Source organism: Barbus barbus, assembly GCF_936440315.1.
Source record: "Barbus barbus genome assembly, chromosome: 7".
NCBI classification, from domain to species: domain Eukaryota; kingdom Metazoa; phylum Chordata; class Actinopteri; order Cypriniformes; family Cyprinidae; genus Barbus; species Barbus barbus.
The window spans coordinates 17,655,265-17,674,019 of record NC_136735.1 but is presented as its reverse complement, the minus strand read 5'-3'; the positions used below and the strand labels follow the sequence as shown (position 1 = coordinate 17,674,019).

General features: G+C 38.6%; 1 protein-coding gene across 1 annotated transcript; it reads left to right on the top strand.

Annotated features, from left to right (window-relative positions):
• The first annotated feature begins 1,489 nt into the window (after positions 1-1,489).
• Positions 1,490-16,771, top strand: LOC306872381 (matrix-remodeling-associated protein 5-like). Its single transcript, XM_079420904.1, has 7 exons — positions 1,490-1,814; positions 2,293-2,501; positions 7,775-7,904; positions 8,054-8,444; positions 8,630-12,718; positions 12,847-13,768; positions 14,168-16,771. Exons 2-7 carry the CDS (start codon positions 2,323-2,325, stop codon positions 16,074-16,076), a joined length of 7,620 nt encoding a protein of 2,539 aa, XP_079277030.1. The 5' UTR covers positions 1,490-1,814; positions 2,293-2,322; the 3' UTR covers positions 16,077-16,771.
• Positions 16,772-18,755: the final 1,984 nt, after the last annotated feature.

Below are 18,755 nucleotides of genomic sequence, written 5' to 3'. Positions count from 1 at the left end.
TGATTTACTGTCGATAAAACCTCCATAAACAAGCGAGAATTAAACTGTTTAAATGGGATGATCTCCTTAACAAAGAAAGTTCCTTTCTTGAAGATAGTAATTACATTTTGTTTTGGATTCTTGTCTTATCATGATCACAATCTGTGTGTGCTCAATACCTCTATTTCCATCACTGAAGATGACTGCATGTATGTACATATCATTTTCAAACAGGTGTGCTTTCTGCTTGAAATGACATGACGTGATGTATGGAATCTCCCAAGTGGTCAATAACATGGGCAGAAGCTTGTGACCTTTGCCCTTGCCAGCCCCCTGCATTTTCTTCTAAATGCTTCAGGGTGCCTTGTGAACTCAGGGGACTGCATGCATCAGTTTAGAGTACACACAAAATGTGTATGTGTGTGTGTTTGTCTGTGAATGGCATGGAGGACCAGGGTCTAGAAGAGAAATAACAAGGCTTTGAACTCTGTGTAACCTTTACTTATACAGAGCCGGAATCTTTAAGAGACAAAACAGCATGGAAAAATCACAGTGGGGAGATCCAGTAATTTCAAAGCTACCATAAACAACATGTTCTTGTTTGTAGATACCAGCCAGGTTTTAACAAAGAATTGACATTAACCCTTAAGCTGTGCTGAGAATCCTTTACCTAACTTGGCGCTCCTGGTCAAAAATCACTGCCCTTTTAAAGTGTATTTGTAAAACTCTCATTGTGCTATATGATCACTATCTTTTCAATAGCACAAGTTTTGTATTTATTTTTGGAACAATCATCTGAAATTATACGCCTCAGTTTTTGAGTTAAAAAATTATATAATTTTATTTATTAAATATTTGTATTTATTAAGTATGTTGGTTTTTTAGTGAACATTACCAAAATGATTGTGTGTGTATATATATATATATGCACTAAGTCCCCTGAGTTTACATCTATCTATCTACGTATCTGTCTATCTATCTATCTATCTATCTATCTATCTATCTATCTATCTATCTATCTATATATATATATATATATATATATATATATATATATATAGGCAATGTTCACTCAAAAACTGAGCTGCATAAGCTCAGCTCATCAAAGAATTGCATATAAAATATATGTATATATATATACATATATACATAATGAGAAGCATTATGAGCATTTTTTGTGGACCAGGAACACCCCAAGTGTAACAAGGTGAGAAAAGAAAAGAGAAAAGAAAAGAAAAGAAAAGAAAAGAAAAGAAAAGAAAAGAAAAGAAAAAGTCAGTGATTTTTAGTCCAATGCGATATAATTAACAAGCATTTTTCTCTCCCCTCTAACATGTGGGTTAATGCACTACCTTTTGCCTGTGCGGTGTGCTTTTCAGCAGCTCCTCGTGTCGTCCAAAACATTATACTTTCAGGAACGCGTGTAAAAGGCTCACAGTCGGTCACTCCCCCGAGCCCTGCGTTCTTTGCGCAGACGCATCGACGCGCACCACCGCCAGCTGAAAGTTCCATTCTCACGTTTCCAACAGAACGCGCAGCTTCACAGCTGGATTGTGCTTCTCTTTCTTTAAGAATTTAGTGCTTTATACTGTTTTGGCGTTTCCCCTCATCAGAAAGCAACCAATTGGATTAATTTTGGACTTAGAAGAGAAACGACAAGAAAATAAAAGTTGAAACCTGAATGAAAACATTTTCAGATTTCCATCATCAGTGGAGAATTTGCTGCTTGAAGTAAATGGACTATCACATGATCCTTGGAAATGCAGTTTTGAAGGGTTCTGTGGACCAAAATCATGCCGGATTGTAAATGGAATGATCAACAAAGCTAACATAAGGTTTGCTCTTTCCCTTTTCTTGAATGAAATCGGAGTTCAATATTTCAGCTGCGCTCCCTTGTTTATTTTTAAGCAAGAATTCAGTTGTTACTAAAATTAACCGTGGTTTTATTATAGTAAAAGTGTAGTAACCATGTTTTTTGGCGTACTGATTACAATTAATATAACCAAAGTTTTGCTACAAATAACTACCATGGTTAAATGGTTAGTGCAGCAAAATAATGGTTCATTTGTAGTTACTAGTTTAACTATAGGCTGGTTATAGTTTAACTAGTAACCATGTTTTGTTTTTGTTTTTTCGTAAAACCATGGTTAATTTTCTTAAGGGAGAATAATCATGAACGTGACATTTAACACCAATTTCTTTATTTCAAGTTTCAACAAATATAGATTCACCAAGATTTTATTTTATCTTATGTATTAGAAGTCACGGCGGAAAATGTTTGACATTATTTTGCAATATGCCGTCTTTCTGCAGTTAAAGGTGATTGCTGCTGTGGAGCTGAAGATGGGTCGCTTTTATGCTCAGGTTTTGTTGATGCTGGTGATGGTAGCACTGCCTGTAGTGGTACGGTGTTGCCCACGGCCATGTGCCTGCCAGCAGCCCGCAGAGGTGCACTGCACGTTCCGCTCTTTACTCACGGTGCCTGCTGGCGTGCCCAAACAGGTGGAGCGGATGAATTTGGGGTAAGAATAACTGTCATGAGTTTAGACATTACTTTTTTCTTCGCTTTCTGATCTCAGCTTTCTTAAAAGAACACTTTTGCACACCCACTTCCAAACGTGGTTTATCTTGTGAAGATTATCATACAGGTCATTTCTCGTTGTTTTAAGATCTTTAGTCCAAGTGGGTTCGTTTGTAGGTTAGTGGGAATTCCCATTGATGATGTTAAATCCCAGGGATATTTCGACCATTTTACAGGTGATCTTCAACTATTCAGTATGTTTAGGACTCTCCCAGGAAGGATTTGATATGGTACTTTGGGGTGACAGACTAGTTGTCACACTTTTCTTTCCATTTCTACATAAAAAAAATAAACTTATGTACAAGCTTTCTAAAATGTTAGCTTTAAATATGCAAATGAGGCATTATTTAATGAAATATGCGCTAATTTGCATACATTTCTAGAACAAAAATCTAAACACTGGATGAAGTTGGTTTCAAAATTCTAATTTCATTTTATTGACATATTAGATTCAAAAGTTTTTACAGAGGGAATTTTGGGTATCTCATTTTGTCACTCCATAATTCAGAAAATACCTAGAACAGACAGAAAACAATACATTTTCACAATGTTTGGGGGGAATAAAATGTTGTATATAATAAAGCAAATTATATATGAACAAATCCCTCTGTAAAAGCCTTTAGGATATAGACAGGAATAAAGATGTAAAGTTTGGTGTGTGTGTAAGTGCTACTGAAGTGGAGATATATGGCTCAATGTAGGAGAGAAAACTCATTTTGAGAAAACGGCCTTTAAATATATGTATTGTAATTGAAATCTATTGACACAAATAGATAAAGTGCTATAAACGAACCACTTAACAGTGTCTTTTGGATGTTTTCTTTCCACTAGTCTGAAAAAATACTTTATGAAAAACCAAAAAGCCCAAAATCTCAAATTTGACAGGTGCATGAAAAAACTGTTTTTGCCTGCAGTGTCTCCCCTTAAAGGTACGTTATTGCACAATACATTTAAGATGCAGTTCACTTAATTGTCACCAGTCTATTTTTAACTGCAAAATGATTGTTGAACAAATTCATTTATTAAGCAACAATTTAATATGTAATGAACAAAATAAAGTTTTAACATAGTTTTAAACAAGTAGTATTGTAAATAATAAATTGTTTACATTTTTAAAATAAAAACACATAGGACAACTTGCACTGACTTAAAATATATAAAAATTACATTTTGTTCCTGGGAACAAAGTTCAAATCAGCTTAGCTGCTCCATGTATGTAAGTGTGGTTTTATTGTGTTCACTTGTTTACACAACAGCAATTATACAAATATGATATTCACCAGGTAGGGCACGACAGAATTCACTTTTAAATGATTTAATTATAATACCTAGGCATTTGAAACAAATCTCCCTAGTGGAGAAAATACATATTTATGCAATTAGACTTTTAATTCAAAACCGTATAGCCTTCTCAAAACAAGCTCTGGTCTCTCCCATCGAATATATATATTCATAAGTATTGGAACAGTAAAGACAAAATTGCTCTGTTGGCTGTGGAGTCAAGACATTTGCAAATATGATTAAAAGATGAATATGAGACAAAACTACAGAATGTCACATTTTATTATTAACCGTTTCAACACATACATGTTTTACCAAATAAAAAGAACAGCACTTTTAGAGTTCATCCCACTCATTGATGTGAGCATAAGTATTGGGACAGTTGAACATAAGGCAGATATAAAAGATTAAAAGCTATTATTTAGTTGCAGATCCCTTGCACACAATCACAGCAGTGAGTCTGTGACCCATAGACATCACCAGACTCATCCTTTGAAATACTTTTCCCAGCCTGTAATGCAGCCAATTCCAATTGTTGCTTGTTTTGGGGAGTTTCTGCCTTTACTCTCCTCCCCAGCTGGTGAAATTCATGTTCAATCGGATTTAAATCTGGAGATTGACTTGTGCAATCTAAGACTTTCCATTTATTTGCCCTTATAAATTCCTTGACTGAACTGTCAGGGTGTTTTGGGTCATTGTCCTGATGTAATATGAAGCACTTCGCAATTAATCTGGTGGCATTTTCTTGAATATTGGTAGGCAAGATGGTTTTGTATCCTTCCAAATTCATTCTGCTACTGTTATCATACATTAATTCATCAGTAAAGTTGAGAGGGCCTGTTCCAGAGACAGCCATGCAAGCCCATGCCATGACACCACCTCCACCATGCGTTACAGATGAGGCTGTATGCTTGGGATCATTTGCAGTTCCCTTTGTTTTCTCCACATTTTTGCTTTCCCATCACTTAGATACGGTGGTGTCAAAAGTATTCGCATTCATTACTCAAGTAGAAGTAGATACTAGGGTTTAAAAAGACTTTTGTAGAAGTTGAAGTATCAACTCAAGTTTTTTACTCAAGTAAAAGTACTGGTTTCAAAACTACTTAAAGTATAAAAGTAAAAGTAATGGAAGGAAAAAAAAATGCCATTAAGGACAAAAGCACAGGGGCCTATTGTGCACTACCCCACCTCCTCAAAAAAACATTTTTCTAAAGGCCATAATGACTATAATGTTATATTAAAATGTTAATGTTGAAAAATGTGGGATGCACTAGGCTACCTGTTTCAGCCGGATATGTGCCCATTGAAAATGAACGCATTTTAGTACAATGCAAATACATTAAAAAACCATATATGTGTACTACTGAGCATTAACGTGTTTCATGGAGCGGAAGATATGATGACTAGTTGCCTGTAAGTATTGTAATGGTGCAAAAAGTCAAACTTCAGAGGCATGTCATCAATAACCTTTATTGGAATGTAAATGTACATCCAAGCTTAGCTGCAGGAATCTGTGAGGGCAACGGACGAAGAGAAAGCACCCGTTTGATAAATGAGCCAGTAGTGGAGAAATAATAACTTAAGAAATAATCTTTTTTGAGTGTGACATGATTTGCGTCATGTGCAGGTGCGATGGATCGCGTACAAACCAATAGGGTGTCGGAATGGTATAGGTTTATATTCTCATCCAACCACAATTCACTCTATCCGGATGGCGCGATTTATCTGGATAGGTTTTTATTTTATTTTTTTGAGCGATGACCAAGGGCGATGCTAGGATTTTAATTTTAGGGGGGCTCAGCCCCCAATGATGGTATAATAATAAAAAATAAATAAATATTTACAAAAAAAATGTATTAATAGGGTAGGATGGTATACTAAACTTATTGCAGTATTCCACTGTATTGCATAGATGGGTATAACATCCGAGTACAAGCCAAATACAAGTCTACCTGATCTCACACACACACACCTGTTTACTGTACAAACCAAAAATGTTACTGTTTGCATTACTAGTACAAATCTTTTTCTATGCTCAAGTACAAACAGAAAATTGTAAACATAAAACATCATATCACTTTAAACTTACACTGACTATCCATATTAGCAATATAAACAACACAGCTATAAGGCTGGACAATGGATTAAACTATGTGGGTGCTGTGATTAACTTTTAAAAGTAAAAAAATAAAAAAACCCGCATAACTGAAGCAGTCTGTGAGAAGGACACACAATGTTTCAATCTCTGTCAATCACTCTGATATGCAATTAAAATGAGTGCACTGACTGAGTGCTGTCTGTCACTGTCTTTAATCACTTCTATGCATAACTGTATGGTAGTTAATGCCACATGCACTGTAATATTAAGTTCTATATTGAAAGCTACATTTTCAAATGAAAATAGCAATAACATGATCGTTTTATAAAGTATGCGTATAATGTGTTATGGGCTTTCGCTGAAGTAAACAGCTGTGGTGTGATGAGTGGTGAATGCAGCGAAAACTTTACAGAAGATTGGAAACCGATTGCTCTCCCTTGACTTTTTGTAAACTGTATTTAAGACAAAGAACTGCACAGATGTAGATATTATAACAATCTATCCATAAACACACACCTTGTCCTCTCCTCTGCCCCACCGCACCGTCTGTGGATTGAAGAACGTGCAGAAAGATGGGGAGTAGCCGAAGTCTGCTGCCGTTTGAAATTTAAAGGGGAAGAATCGCAAGATTTTTAGGGGGGCTGAGCAGAAATTTAGGGGTGCTAAAGCCCCCCTAAAAATGACCTAGCAACGCCCATGACGATGACAAGCCGGAATGAAAACGAGCCGAAATGAAATAGGAGTAGCGAGGCTATTTTAAAAATGTAAGGAGTAGAAAGTACAGATAATTGCGTGAAAATGTAAGGAGTAGAAGTAAAAAGTCGGCTGAAAAATAATTACTCCAGTAAAGTATAGATACCCAAAATTTCTACTTAAGTAAGGTAACGAAGTATTTGTACTTCGTTACTTGACACCTCTGCTTAGATAAAGGTTCATCTTTGTCTCATTGGTCCATAAACACAGTTCAAAAACTCTTCTGGCTCACCTTTGTGCTTTTTTCAAACTCTAATCTTGCCTTTCTATTTTTGGTGCTGGTCAGAGGTTTGCATCTTGCTGTGTAGCATCTGTAATTCTGTGTCAAAGTCTCCTGAGGACAGTAGATTGTCAGAGCATCACCCCAGCTTTCTGGAAGTTGTTGGTGATTTTACAGACACGTCTTTTAGGGTTCATTTTCACAGCTTTTATGATTTGTCTGTCATCAACTACTGTTGTTTTCTCAGCCGATCAGGTCGTTGTTGGTTGCTGGTGGTTTCCAAACTCTTGATTTCTCCATGCCCTTTGTTTTTGCTAGAGCTTTAATTGACTTCCTGTTTTCTTTTAGCATCCAAATTGCTTGTCAGCTCCCTCATCTTCAAGTCAGCTCCCTCATCTTCATCCTGGTTTGTGTGTGTCATCATCGAATGCAAGATTCAGAATACAGAAATAATGAATATAACTGATATGACACATTCCCTGCTTTTAATATCTGAAGAATTAATGCAACAGAACACAGCTGATCACTTAGAAAGAGCTGTGAGGCAACTGTTCCAATACTTATGCTCACATCAGATAGAGGGATGAAACTCTAAAAGTGCTGAACTTCTTAGGTGGTAAAACATCTATGTGTTGAATCACCCAATAATAAAATGTGACATTCTGTAGTTTTGTTTCATATTCATCTTTTAATCATATTTGTAAATGTCTTGACTCCACAGCCAACAGAGCAATTTTGTCTTTACTGTTCCATTACTTTTGGAGGGCACTGTATATAGATTTTTTTTTTTGTAAATCCGCAACATCATTGCATAAGTAACCTTAATCTTATTGACCCCTTCTTATGTCCCTCCTTCATTCAGGTTTAATACTATACATAGAATAACTTACAGATCTTTCGCCGGGTTACGAAAACTGGAGCTTCTATTAATGCATGGCAATGATGTGCATCAAATTCCTGATGGAACATTCCGTGACCTTATATCCCTTCAGGTACTGTCAACTTTTTCCTTTGAAAATTCATTATTTCTGTACTTCTTTTGTTGTACTACTGTTTGCAATGACACTTAATATATTTATGGAACAATTATTGCAGTGAAATGGCACCAAGTCAATTTAAAATTCCAAGTCTTTCTTCACAGATGCTGAAACTAAGCTATAATAAACTGAAGATAATTAGCAGACAGACCCTTGTGGGTCTCTGGAGTCTCACTAGGTTGCACCTGGATCACAACAGACTTGAGCTCATCCACCCCGATGCATTCCAGGGCCTCACGTCTCTTCGCCTTCTCCAATTGGAAGGCAATCAACTTCAGCAGCTCCACCCAGCCACCTTCTCCACTTTCTCCATTCTTGGACACTTCCCAGTTTCCACTCTGAAACACCTGTACCTGTCTGATAATTTACTTACAACTTTGTCACAGAGGATTCTAGCAGGCATGCCCTACCTGGAGAATCTCTCCCTGCATGGGAACCCTTGGACCTGTGACTGTCGCATGAGGTGGTTCAAAGACTGGAATAAAAATTCACCAGGTAATTATTGACGATCATGTTGCCATTAACATAAACAAATAGGATTTTGTATAAGTTCAGAGGGAAAAGTAGTAGAAATCATGTAGAAAAACTGGTAGTAAAATCAGTTTCCAATGTTTATCACTTTATTTTATCTCAATGAATTTCCACTTACTGTACTTCGACCACCCCACTTTCTTTTCCAGGAGTGCTGAAATGTAAAAAGGACAAAGCCTATACAGATGGCCAGCTATGCCCTATGTGTTTCTCTTCAAAACAACGAAAGAAGAAACAGCTCCAAGAGTTGGAGAACCCCACTTGCAATAGTCCCATCATTAACACAGCTCACAGAGCCATTTCCCCAGAGGACACAGAAAGTGACCTCTTGACGATTGATGAATTTCGTCAACCCCTTGGCAACATTTCCCTGGGCCTGTCAGATGAACATGGACATCAAGTAGACTTGGAATGCCTTGTCACTGAGCCAAGAGAGCTGACTAGCATAGGCTGGGACTATGTTAACCAGTATCAAATATCAGCAAATGTGACTCTGACATTAGATTTAAAGTGTGAAATTGACAGGTCCAGTTATGAGAGGTTGTGGAGATTGATTGCATATTACAGTGATGTTCCAGCCCACCTTCGAAGAGAAATTATGTTGAGTAAGGAACCTTACACAAGCTTCAGATATCGGCAAGATATTGAAAGGGATGCTCTTTACTATACAGGAGTAAAAGCTAACATAGCAGCTGACCCACCCTGGATAATGCAGTCATCAATGGACCTTCAGCTAAACAGACTTCAGTCTACAAGTAAAAGTGTTCGACTAATTCTAAGCACCCATGTGATTGAGGTTATGGAAAAGGAATCTATACGACAGCAGAGTAGGGGCTGGGTTGTAATTGAGTCCAAGAACGACACTAGAACAATGCAGGCTGCTGTCGTGGGAAGTCCTGCTGAGATAAACTGTTCCATACGAAGCTCAGGGAACGAATCAGTTAAATGGATGTTACCCGATGGCTCTACTTTAAAAACACCTTATAGCAATGGTGATAACAGGTTTTCAGCATCAAATGCTGGTCTTCTTAAAATCAAGTCTGTGGATCATTCCGATTCAGGAGTGTACTACTGTATTGCACAGGTTTCAGATGACCTTACTATTCTCCCTTTTCGCCTAGCAGTGGAGGAATCCTCCAATCCACCTCCTGGAGGTGAAGGAGTAACAGAGCCAGTTACAGGATTCACAGGTGGACCTTTTTTCCTTCCATGTGTTGCCACTGGATCCCCTGATGGTGAAATACACTGGATTCTCCCTGATGGTAGCATTATAAATCGGTGGGTAAACATTTCCAGGATATTTGTGGCTTCAAATGGATCTCTGATTATTCAACACAGTCAGCTTTCAGACAATGGATACTATAAGTGTGTAGCAGGAAATCAGCATGGGATGGATACTTTGGCCACAAAAGTAATAATATCAAGGCCACCGGGTTTACTCCCATTAAGGAAGTACTCTAGTAGCCCTCAGCCTGCTGAGGGAGTTTCAACCCAAGTCCTTGTGACAAATGACATGGAGTCTTCTGGGGATAATGAACCTAAACAGTTTTTAGAGAAAGTGCTTCCTAGGCAAGTGGATTTACCCAATCGGAGACGGGTCCCAAGTGTGGGAATAAGGAGAGGCCATCCATTTAGGAACACTTGGAGACACCCTGCCACACCAAGGAGGAGAGTAGGTAGCCCAGTAGTAGATAGGGTTAACACTGTAGAGTTAAGAAGAAAACTTAGTGAGTCAAACAACCAAATAGACCCAAAACGCTGGGCTAGCATTTTGGCAAAAGTTCGCAGTGGTGGAACTAGTTTAAAAACAACTACTCCAAACTATGTTCAGACCAGTTCAAACAAAATACAGCAGTCAGAGACTGCCTACATAAAGCAGTCAGAAATTGCTAACAAGATTGAAGGATCATCTGCAGAAGATAAAACAATAGAGGGCACCAGGGCACCAGTAAAGGATGTGTTGTACTCAGCCACAATGTCACAGATGCACACTGAGGCTACTGAGTACAACTTGGATATAAGAGCTCTGGATTCTGAGGATTCAAGAAATGTTATATACCAGATAGCTGCTCCTGAAACAGATCCAAATTCAGATTTGTTTACAGTTAGCACTTATATCACACAACCCACAGTTGGACCTCAGATGACCTATTTTACTTTGGGAGATTCAGAGGTTGCAGAAGGAGTTGCAGTGAACACTGTGTGGAGCACAGCGTCATATGGAACCCATTTACAGGAAAACCAAAGCCACACAATGGATGGTGGCAGGGTAACTGAAGCAATTCAGAAGTCTGATGGCGAAGAAAATGAAGAACATAGGGTTGTGCAAAACCTTGATCTTGTGGGAGAGGTTTATCAGGGAAGGATGGATCACAGCTTAGCATCAACCACAGCAAAAACCTTCACAGAACCAAGTACAGAAACTGCTGTGTACTCTTTTACTGAAATTCTTACTACAATCAAGCAAGGACCACAGACCCTACGAAAGCACATAACTCAGAAGAAGCATAATGTCTCAAAAATTCCACTGCTTCTTACTGTGACACCAACCACCAAACCCACTTCAGGACATAAAGCAACCTTCACTAATTCATTTAATGCTTCTTCCTCACGTGCTAGGAACTCATCCAGTTTAAGGAGGAGGAATGGTGGAAGACGAAGAAAGCCTAATCGAATTAGAACCAAGACAAACAGTTCTAAATCATCAGTATATGTCACAAATGTCACCCCACAGCCCACTTCAGCCTCAATTGTGGAGGTTACAAATGGGTTTTCAGTCATTACTAAGACAACTGCCTCCTCTCAAACTAAAATAGAAACATCTTTATGGGCCAATAGTGCAGGAGACAAGATGAATATTACCATTCCATTAACTGACAGCCAACCACCGTCACTAGGCAAAATGACTCATGAAGAGAACACAGATCCATTATACAGTGGCAGGAATAACAAAATCCAAGTATCCAAATCCCAAGAAAATGCATCTATGATAAAGGATAGACACTCATCTGATTCTAAGCCAGCTAAAGAATTTAAAAACACTGCAATGGTACCAGTGTCTCCATCAGTTTTCAGTAATATTGGAAGAGAACAAGAAACGGCAACAATACAGAAAGAAAACAAATCCACCTTGTCCCCCCATATTCCAAATCCTCCTGTGAAGGCAGACATTCATGAGTGGTTTACAAGCATTCATACCCCTACAGCTGAAAAGTCTGAAGAGACTCAACAGGCAAAAATTACAAGAGACCCCAGTTCGATCCCAACATCAGACAGCTCTCATGCACAATTAGAGGAGCTTCCAGGTGCAAGTCCAGATAAAACAAACAACCAATATTACCCCACAGAGACTGAAAACATTCTGTCCAACAAAGAGCTTGAAGGAAGGTTTCCTGTGAGGCCATTCACTATATCTCCCCCAAGAACCCAGAATGAAATCTTTAAAAATAATTTGGAAATCCAACATGGTTCAGCAGTTTTTGAGGGGGCACAACAGAGTTCACAGGCTCCAACAGACAGCCCCAAAATCTTTCCAGTATTAGTGCTTGCAACAACAAACCCAAGCAGGCTTCCAACTGGCAGTTCTTTATACATGAATCCTTGGGCTCCAGCAGAAAATGTTGATCTGCCTCCAGTTACAAAAGAAAACATTATTACCACAACAACAACCACAGCTCTGAAGTCTACAGTACATACCCATATGTTTTACCCAAATACACCCACGTCTGCAAGCATGCTAGGTGAACTAGACAATGCTAATCACATTCCTGACAGTGACAAATACATATTTGTAACCCCAGGCAAAGAAATTAATAGTAAGATCAAATTTAGCAGAACAAATAGCAGGGCAGGACCTCCAGTCACACGTTTTCCTTATCTATTAGCCAGTGTTTCTGAGGAAACAGTATATGAAGAATTAGAGGAAGACGTCCACAAAAAGTCCACTACAAAAACACCCACGACTCAATCACTTCACTCAACTTCAACAGTATTTTCACCCAAGCAAACACTTCCTGGTAAGCCAGGTGTTCAGGGTAGAGGAAGCTATTTGATACATTATGCCACATCAGGAGGACCTCAACAAAGACCAACAGCAGTGCCCGAGGGTAGTAGTAAACCTCGGATCATCAGCACAGACATTAGATCAGTAACAGCACATGCTGAGACTGATTCCTATTTGCCTTGTGTGGCTGTGGGAAAACCCAGTCCTTTCCTTTCATGGACTAAAGTATCCACAGGTAGGGAAAGATATGGTTTATCATTATTTAACAGTATTACAATTATGTTTTCAGTACTTTGTAGACACATGCATGTAGAAATATATTCAGTTAGATTCTGTACTAAAATTGTCACTGTTTTCCTGCAGGGGCAAGTCTAACACAGAATACCAGGGTTCAAAGATTTGAGGTCTCCTCTAATGGTACACTCATAATCCACAATGTACTTCCTCTGGACCGGGGCCAGTACCTCTGTAGTGTCCAAAACCAGTATGGAGAAGATAAAATTGTCGTCAATTTAATTGTTCTGGCTGAACACCCCAGAGTGCTGCAGCCTCGCTATAGTGAAGTCACAGTATACCTTGGAGAAACTGTTGCATTTGAGTGTCAGTCCCAAGGGCTTCCTCACCCTCGGGTCACCTGGGTCCTACCTGATAGGGAAATGGTACATTCTAGTGGACCTATTCAAGCCAATCCTGAAAACAAGGTCTCAGTCTTACCTAATGGCACGCTTCACATGAAATCTGTCAGTCACATGGATCGAGGAATTTACAAATGCATTGCAAGCAATGCAGCGGGTGCTGATACAATATCTGTTCGGCTGACTATTGCTGCTTTGCCACCCATCATTCAGCAACCAAGACATGAGAATGTCACTCTTCCAGAAGGAAGCACTGCATACTTGAATTGCACTGCCAGGGGTGCCCCTCCGCCTTCCATTGGCTGGATTACCCCTGATGGAATGCAGCTCCGTCCCTCACAGTTCATCAATGGACGTAAATTGTTTGTATTCCCAAATGGGACACTCTATGTTCATAGTCTCTTTCCAACAGACGCAGGGAGGTATGAATGCTCAGTAACCAATGTGGTTGGCACTGCACGGAGGACCATTGTTTTGACTGTAAGGAAGTCCATAATATACTCAAGAGCCAAGATTACATTCTCTTCGCCTCAAAAAACAGATGTTGTCTATGGAGGAAGGTTGCACCTGGACTGTATTGCGTCAGGGAATCCAGAACCCAGGATCATCTGGAGGACTCCATCGAAAAAACTTGTGGATGCTCAGTACAGGTAATCTAAACACTTCACTGAAGCACATCTCCTTAGCAGGATTGTGCATTCTGGGTTTATACACATTAGAAAAATATACACACAGCTACTGTCTTCCTTTCTTTTTCCTATCTCTCTGCATTTCTCTTGCTCCTTAAAGCATGCACTTAGACACTGTTTTCATAACTTTGCATCTTGTTTTGACTGATGAGACATGTTACTCTTTGCATGCAAATCAAACACTCCAACTGCTCTTCTAAAAGAAAGGCACATCTGGTTATGGAATCTCAAGTATCAAGAGTGCAACACTACATAAAAAGCAAACATTTCTGTTAATAACCTTTTACATTACATTGCTCAAATTACACATATTAAATAGTAATAATAATAATAATAATAATGTCTTTTTGTATATTTCAGTTATGATCAAAAGATAAAAGTGTCTGACAACGGTACACTATCCATCGTATCTGTGACAGAGAAAGATGATGGTGAATATCTCTGTGTTGTCCGCAACAAAGTCGGGGATGATTTTATGCCCTTTAAGGTCATTGTCCTGGCAAAACCAGCTAAAATTGAGCAGAAGACAGAGTCTGATAAGAAGGTGATGTATGGAGGAAACCTAAAAGTTGACTGTGTGGCCTCTGGATTACCCGACCCTAAAATCCAGTGGGCACTGCCTGATGGCACTATGATCAACAGTGTCATGAAGTCTGAACGTAATGTTGGCAGTCGAAGTCGCAGGTATGTTGTCTTCGACAATGGAACCCTCTTCTTCGATGAAGTAGGGATCCGTGAAGAGGGCGACTATACTTGTTATGCTGAGAACCAGGTTGGAAAAGATGAGATGAAAGTGCATGTAAAAGTGGTTGCAGATGTTCCTGTGATTGCTAATAAGACAAATGATGTAATCAGGGTCCTGTACGGAGAATCCGTCTCTCTGCAATGCAGTGCCAAGGGTGAGCCAACACCTCTTATATTGTGGTTTTCACCCACTAATAGAGCCATAAATTCAGGTTCAGACAAATATTTTATACATAATAATGGGACTCTAGTCATTCAGAAAGTTCAGCGATTCGATGGCGGGAACTATATATGTCTTGCCCGGAACAGTGCAGGGCAGGATCGCAAAGTGGCCAGAGTAGAAATCATTGTCTCTCCACCTGCTATTAATGGCCTCATAGGTACTACAAACTCAATGAGGGTGTCTAGTGTGAGAGATCAGCAGAAACTGATTGACTGTGAATCCACTGGCACCCCTGTTCCACGTGTCATGTGGGTTCTTCCAGAAAATATTGTACTCCCTGCACCATATTATGGCAGTCGAATGACAGTACATCGCAATGGCACTTTGGATATCCGTTCAGTGAGAATGACCGATGCAGGCCTGTTAGCCTGCGTTGCTCGTAATGAGGGAGGCGAAACAAGGCTTGTTGTTCAGCTTGATGTAACAGATATTTTAGAGAAGCCAAAACTTAAGAGTCCTAAAATGGAGTCACTCTTACTGACTGTAGGCAGGACCATTAATCTTAACTGTTCAATCGATGGGTCACCAACCCCACAGCTGACTTGGATCCTTCTAAATGGCTCTCCACTACAGAGTGGTGCACAATTCAATAAATTCCTCCACAAGTCCAATGGGACTTTGGTCATTAGTAACCCTTCTCTCTCAGAGGCAGGCACATATCGTTGTCTGGGACGCAATGCTGCTGGAATGGTTGAAAGAACTGTTACATTAATGCCAGGACACAAGCCAGAAATCAATAACAGGTATAACTCACCTGTTAGTATCATGAATGGGCAGAGTTTACATCTCCACTGCTTGTCAAACACTGACTCTGTCCACCTCGCCTGGACCCTGCCGAGTGGGATGGTCTTAAACCGACCTCAAAGAGCAGGTCGTTATGCAGTTCTTTCCAATGGAACCCTCTCAATCCAACAAGCCTCTGTCCATGACAGAGGCTCATACACCTGCAGGGCCTCAAATGAATATGGAAGCTCCCTACTAACTATCCCAGTCATCATCATTGCATATCCACCCCACATCACTAGTGGTCCAGCTCCTGCCACCTATGCTAAAAGAGGAGTAGCAGTACAACTTAACTGTGCGGCCATGGGTATTCCCAAAGCAGAAGTTGCATGGGAGACCCCAGACCGAACACGGCTTATAGTCAGCCCCCAGCCACGGCTGATTGGGAACAAGTACCTTCATCCTCAGGGTTCCTTAATCATCCAGAATCCTACAATAAGAGATGCTGGTTTATACAGATGCACAGCCAGAAATGTGATAGGGGTTGACACAAAAAGTACATACCTTTATGTGTACTAAGAAACACAGGAGATCTACTCTTCATATGCCCAAGGAACTGCGACGTTGAGCTGTAACACAGTTTAATAGCAATAGCATTCGTCAATGTGAAATACAGAAAGGAATCAGCCCAAAGAAAACAAAATGACATTTTATTAAAGTTTGCAAGTAAAACATTGTGAAATTTAAAAAGGTACTATCCTTCAAAAGCTTGGTATGGGATTTATGTAATGTACTGATATTACAAGGCATCTTTCTGCTTTTACTGTTCGACAATGACAGCTTATGTCTAAATGTATAGATGAAACAATAGATATATATTTGTAGCCATGAAGAAAAATATAAATGATATATTGACTTTCAAAGCCAATAATTCAGAATATTTCACAAATCAGGGATAAAATTACTTTAATAATGCATCAAGTAAAGAAAAAAAACTAAAATTATTCATACACATTTTTTTAAATGAATCACATATGTTCCAACCCCCCCCCCCCAGTATTACATACAGATTCTCAGCTTTCAATAATTACTATCAAATCATATACAAAGTTGCCACAATAGCTTTCTCATATGATTTTTTTTGTTTTATCTGCATAGATCTGTTTTTAAAATGTTCATAACTTTCAGTTCTTTCAGTTGTAACACTTATAAATTATTTGTTCTTTTTAAAAACTAATGTATTTATATTTGCATATTTCTAAATAAAGATAAGTTTTAATAAAAAAAAACTTTGATGTCAGCCATTCTGATACAGATAACACAGATACTACACTTGAAGAACAATTCTCTTGTGTGGTTTAGATAAATGGGTTAGAGAAGCAAATGTTTTTTCAGGAGAGTGATGAAAAGAGCATTTCCTCTGGGGGAGTTATTGCACTGTCATGAGAATGTGTTGCAGAGAAATAAAACATTTCAGGGATTCAAAGGGGGGATTCCTTTTTAGATTGTATGTTTACACCAATCACAATCTTGGTCCATTATCCTGCCTTTGGGTGGACGTCCAATACAAATATGATGATCTTAACAATCTGCATAAACAAAGGCCATTAATCATTTTGCACAACAATCTGCTATAAACATATAAATATGTATATTCTAATACAACATTTGTGCCTAACAATATGAAGCAATGTGATGTTTTTTTTAATGTGATCACTCTCTATCCTCTGCCAATGACTATATAAGCATTCTCTAACCAGTAAATTAAGAGCAGTTAATTAAAAATAGACATTTTGAAAACTATTATGTAACTATATATACTGAGCACTATACTTGTGGTATTGATATGCAAAAATTGACTTTGGCGTGCATATGATACGAAATTTGTTGGCGCGCGATACATGTGATATATGCACATATGATACGCATCTACCCCACGACCCTAATTGCCCATTGCGTAGCATATACACGCCAAAGTCAAAATTTGCATATATCAATACCACAAGTTTTTGTTTTTATTTGGTGTATGCTACTATTTATACGCATGAGATGGGGTTGTAATCAGATGAGCTCTCATCCGATTTATGTTTTTTGTTTAGTTTTTCCCCAACATACATATTTTGAGAAGCTAGTCAAATGTCCTCTATAGGCTATATCCTCTAAAAGTGTGGGAGAACATTTGTAACTGAAAACATCTTTACTTCTGTCTCACTATGTGGTACACCTATGTTATTTATTACTACAGCAGAATTATTAATATTGAAGTAACACAAAACTATGTGAAATCTATGTGGAAAGCAGGTAAAACAACAAAATCCCACCAACACAACCACAGAATGTGGAAGAGGTCAAATAAACCTTACTGGATTCATACATGACTAAAACACTTTATGGCAGCAGTATTTACTTCGTTTCAAGGCACATGGGTATGTACCAGACCGTGACACACAGCACAGGTAATCTCTCAGATTGATAAACTGTTTTTGTCCAGTGCCATATGCTGATGGATGTAAAAGTATATGGTTTGTCTAAATGTCAACTGTCAATTATTTTACTACAGTAATGGTTAAAATACACATTTAGAGTGAATCAGAGTTCAATTAGAGCTCTCGTGCTCAGTTTAGAACATGAAGACAGAGCGAGCATTCAGAAGCCAAGACCTCACTATACCGTGACTGGCTTGATTTATTGAACCAAATCAAAAGAAAGATGCTCTCTAATTGACTGAGTAACATAAGCATAAATAGTTCATGCCTTCAAAGAACTGTCATGTTAACAAGGCAGAGCCAGAGGGTAATAAATGGATCTAATATTAAAACATGTGGAACAAGGGTTTAAAAACAGGGTTCCATCATAGAACTGGCTTTGACTTTGTCTGGCCACTAAATTTGCTTACTATAAATGTTTGTGGTGACATTTGGAGACAAGGTTATGTTAAGCATCTCTAGAGAGAGACACATATGTTTTATAAAACTCAGAGGTATAATGCCTTTATGATTTTATTTATTTGATCATCTTTTGAAACATTTTAAACTCAGACTGTTATGCTCTGCCAGTGGAGTTTGTGAACGTGTTAAAGCTAGAGAGTGTTTATAGGCTGACCTCTAGTGGCAAAACATTACAATTTTGCTGTAGGGCACTGCAAAGAAAGACGTTTAAGGACATCGTGTGTTAGGCACATTTCCTCTTGGTTGGAGGATGTGTTGCATTATTTTTGTTGGACATTGACAATAAATACTAAATCATTTTCTCAATTAT

Bases quoted from the DNA above. Each gene is read 5' to 3' on its own strand.
- LOC306872381 (XM_079420904.1), top strand. From the start codon at position 2,323: ATGGGTCGCTTTTATGCTCAGGTTTTGTTGATGCTGGTGATGGTAGCA. The intron at 8,445-8,629 runs GTAATTATTGAC...TTTCTTTTCCAG, and splicing joins CTGGAATAAAAATTCACCAG to GAGTGCTGAAATGTAAAAAG. The intron at 13,769-14,167 runs GTAATCTAAACA...TGTATATTTCAG, and splicing joins CTTGTGGATGCTCAGTACAG to TTATGATCAAAAGATAAAAG.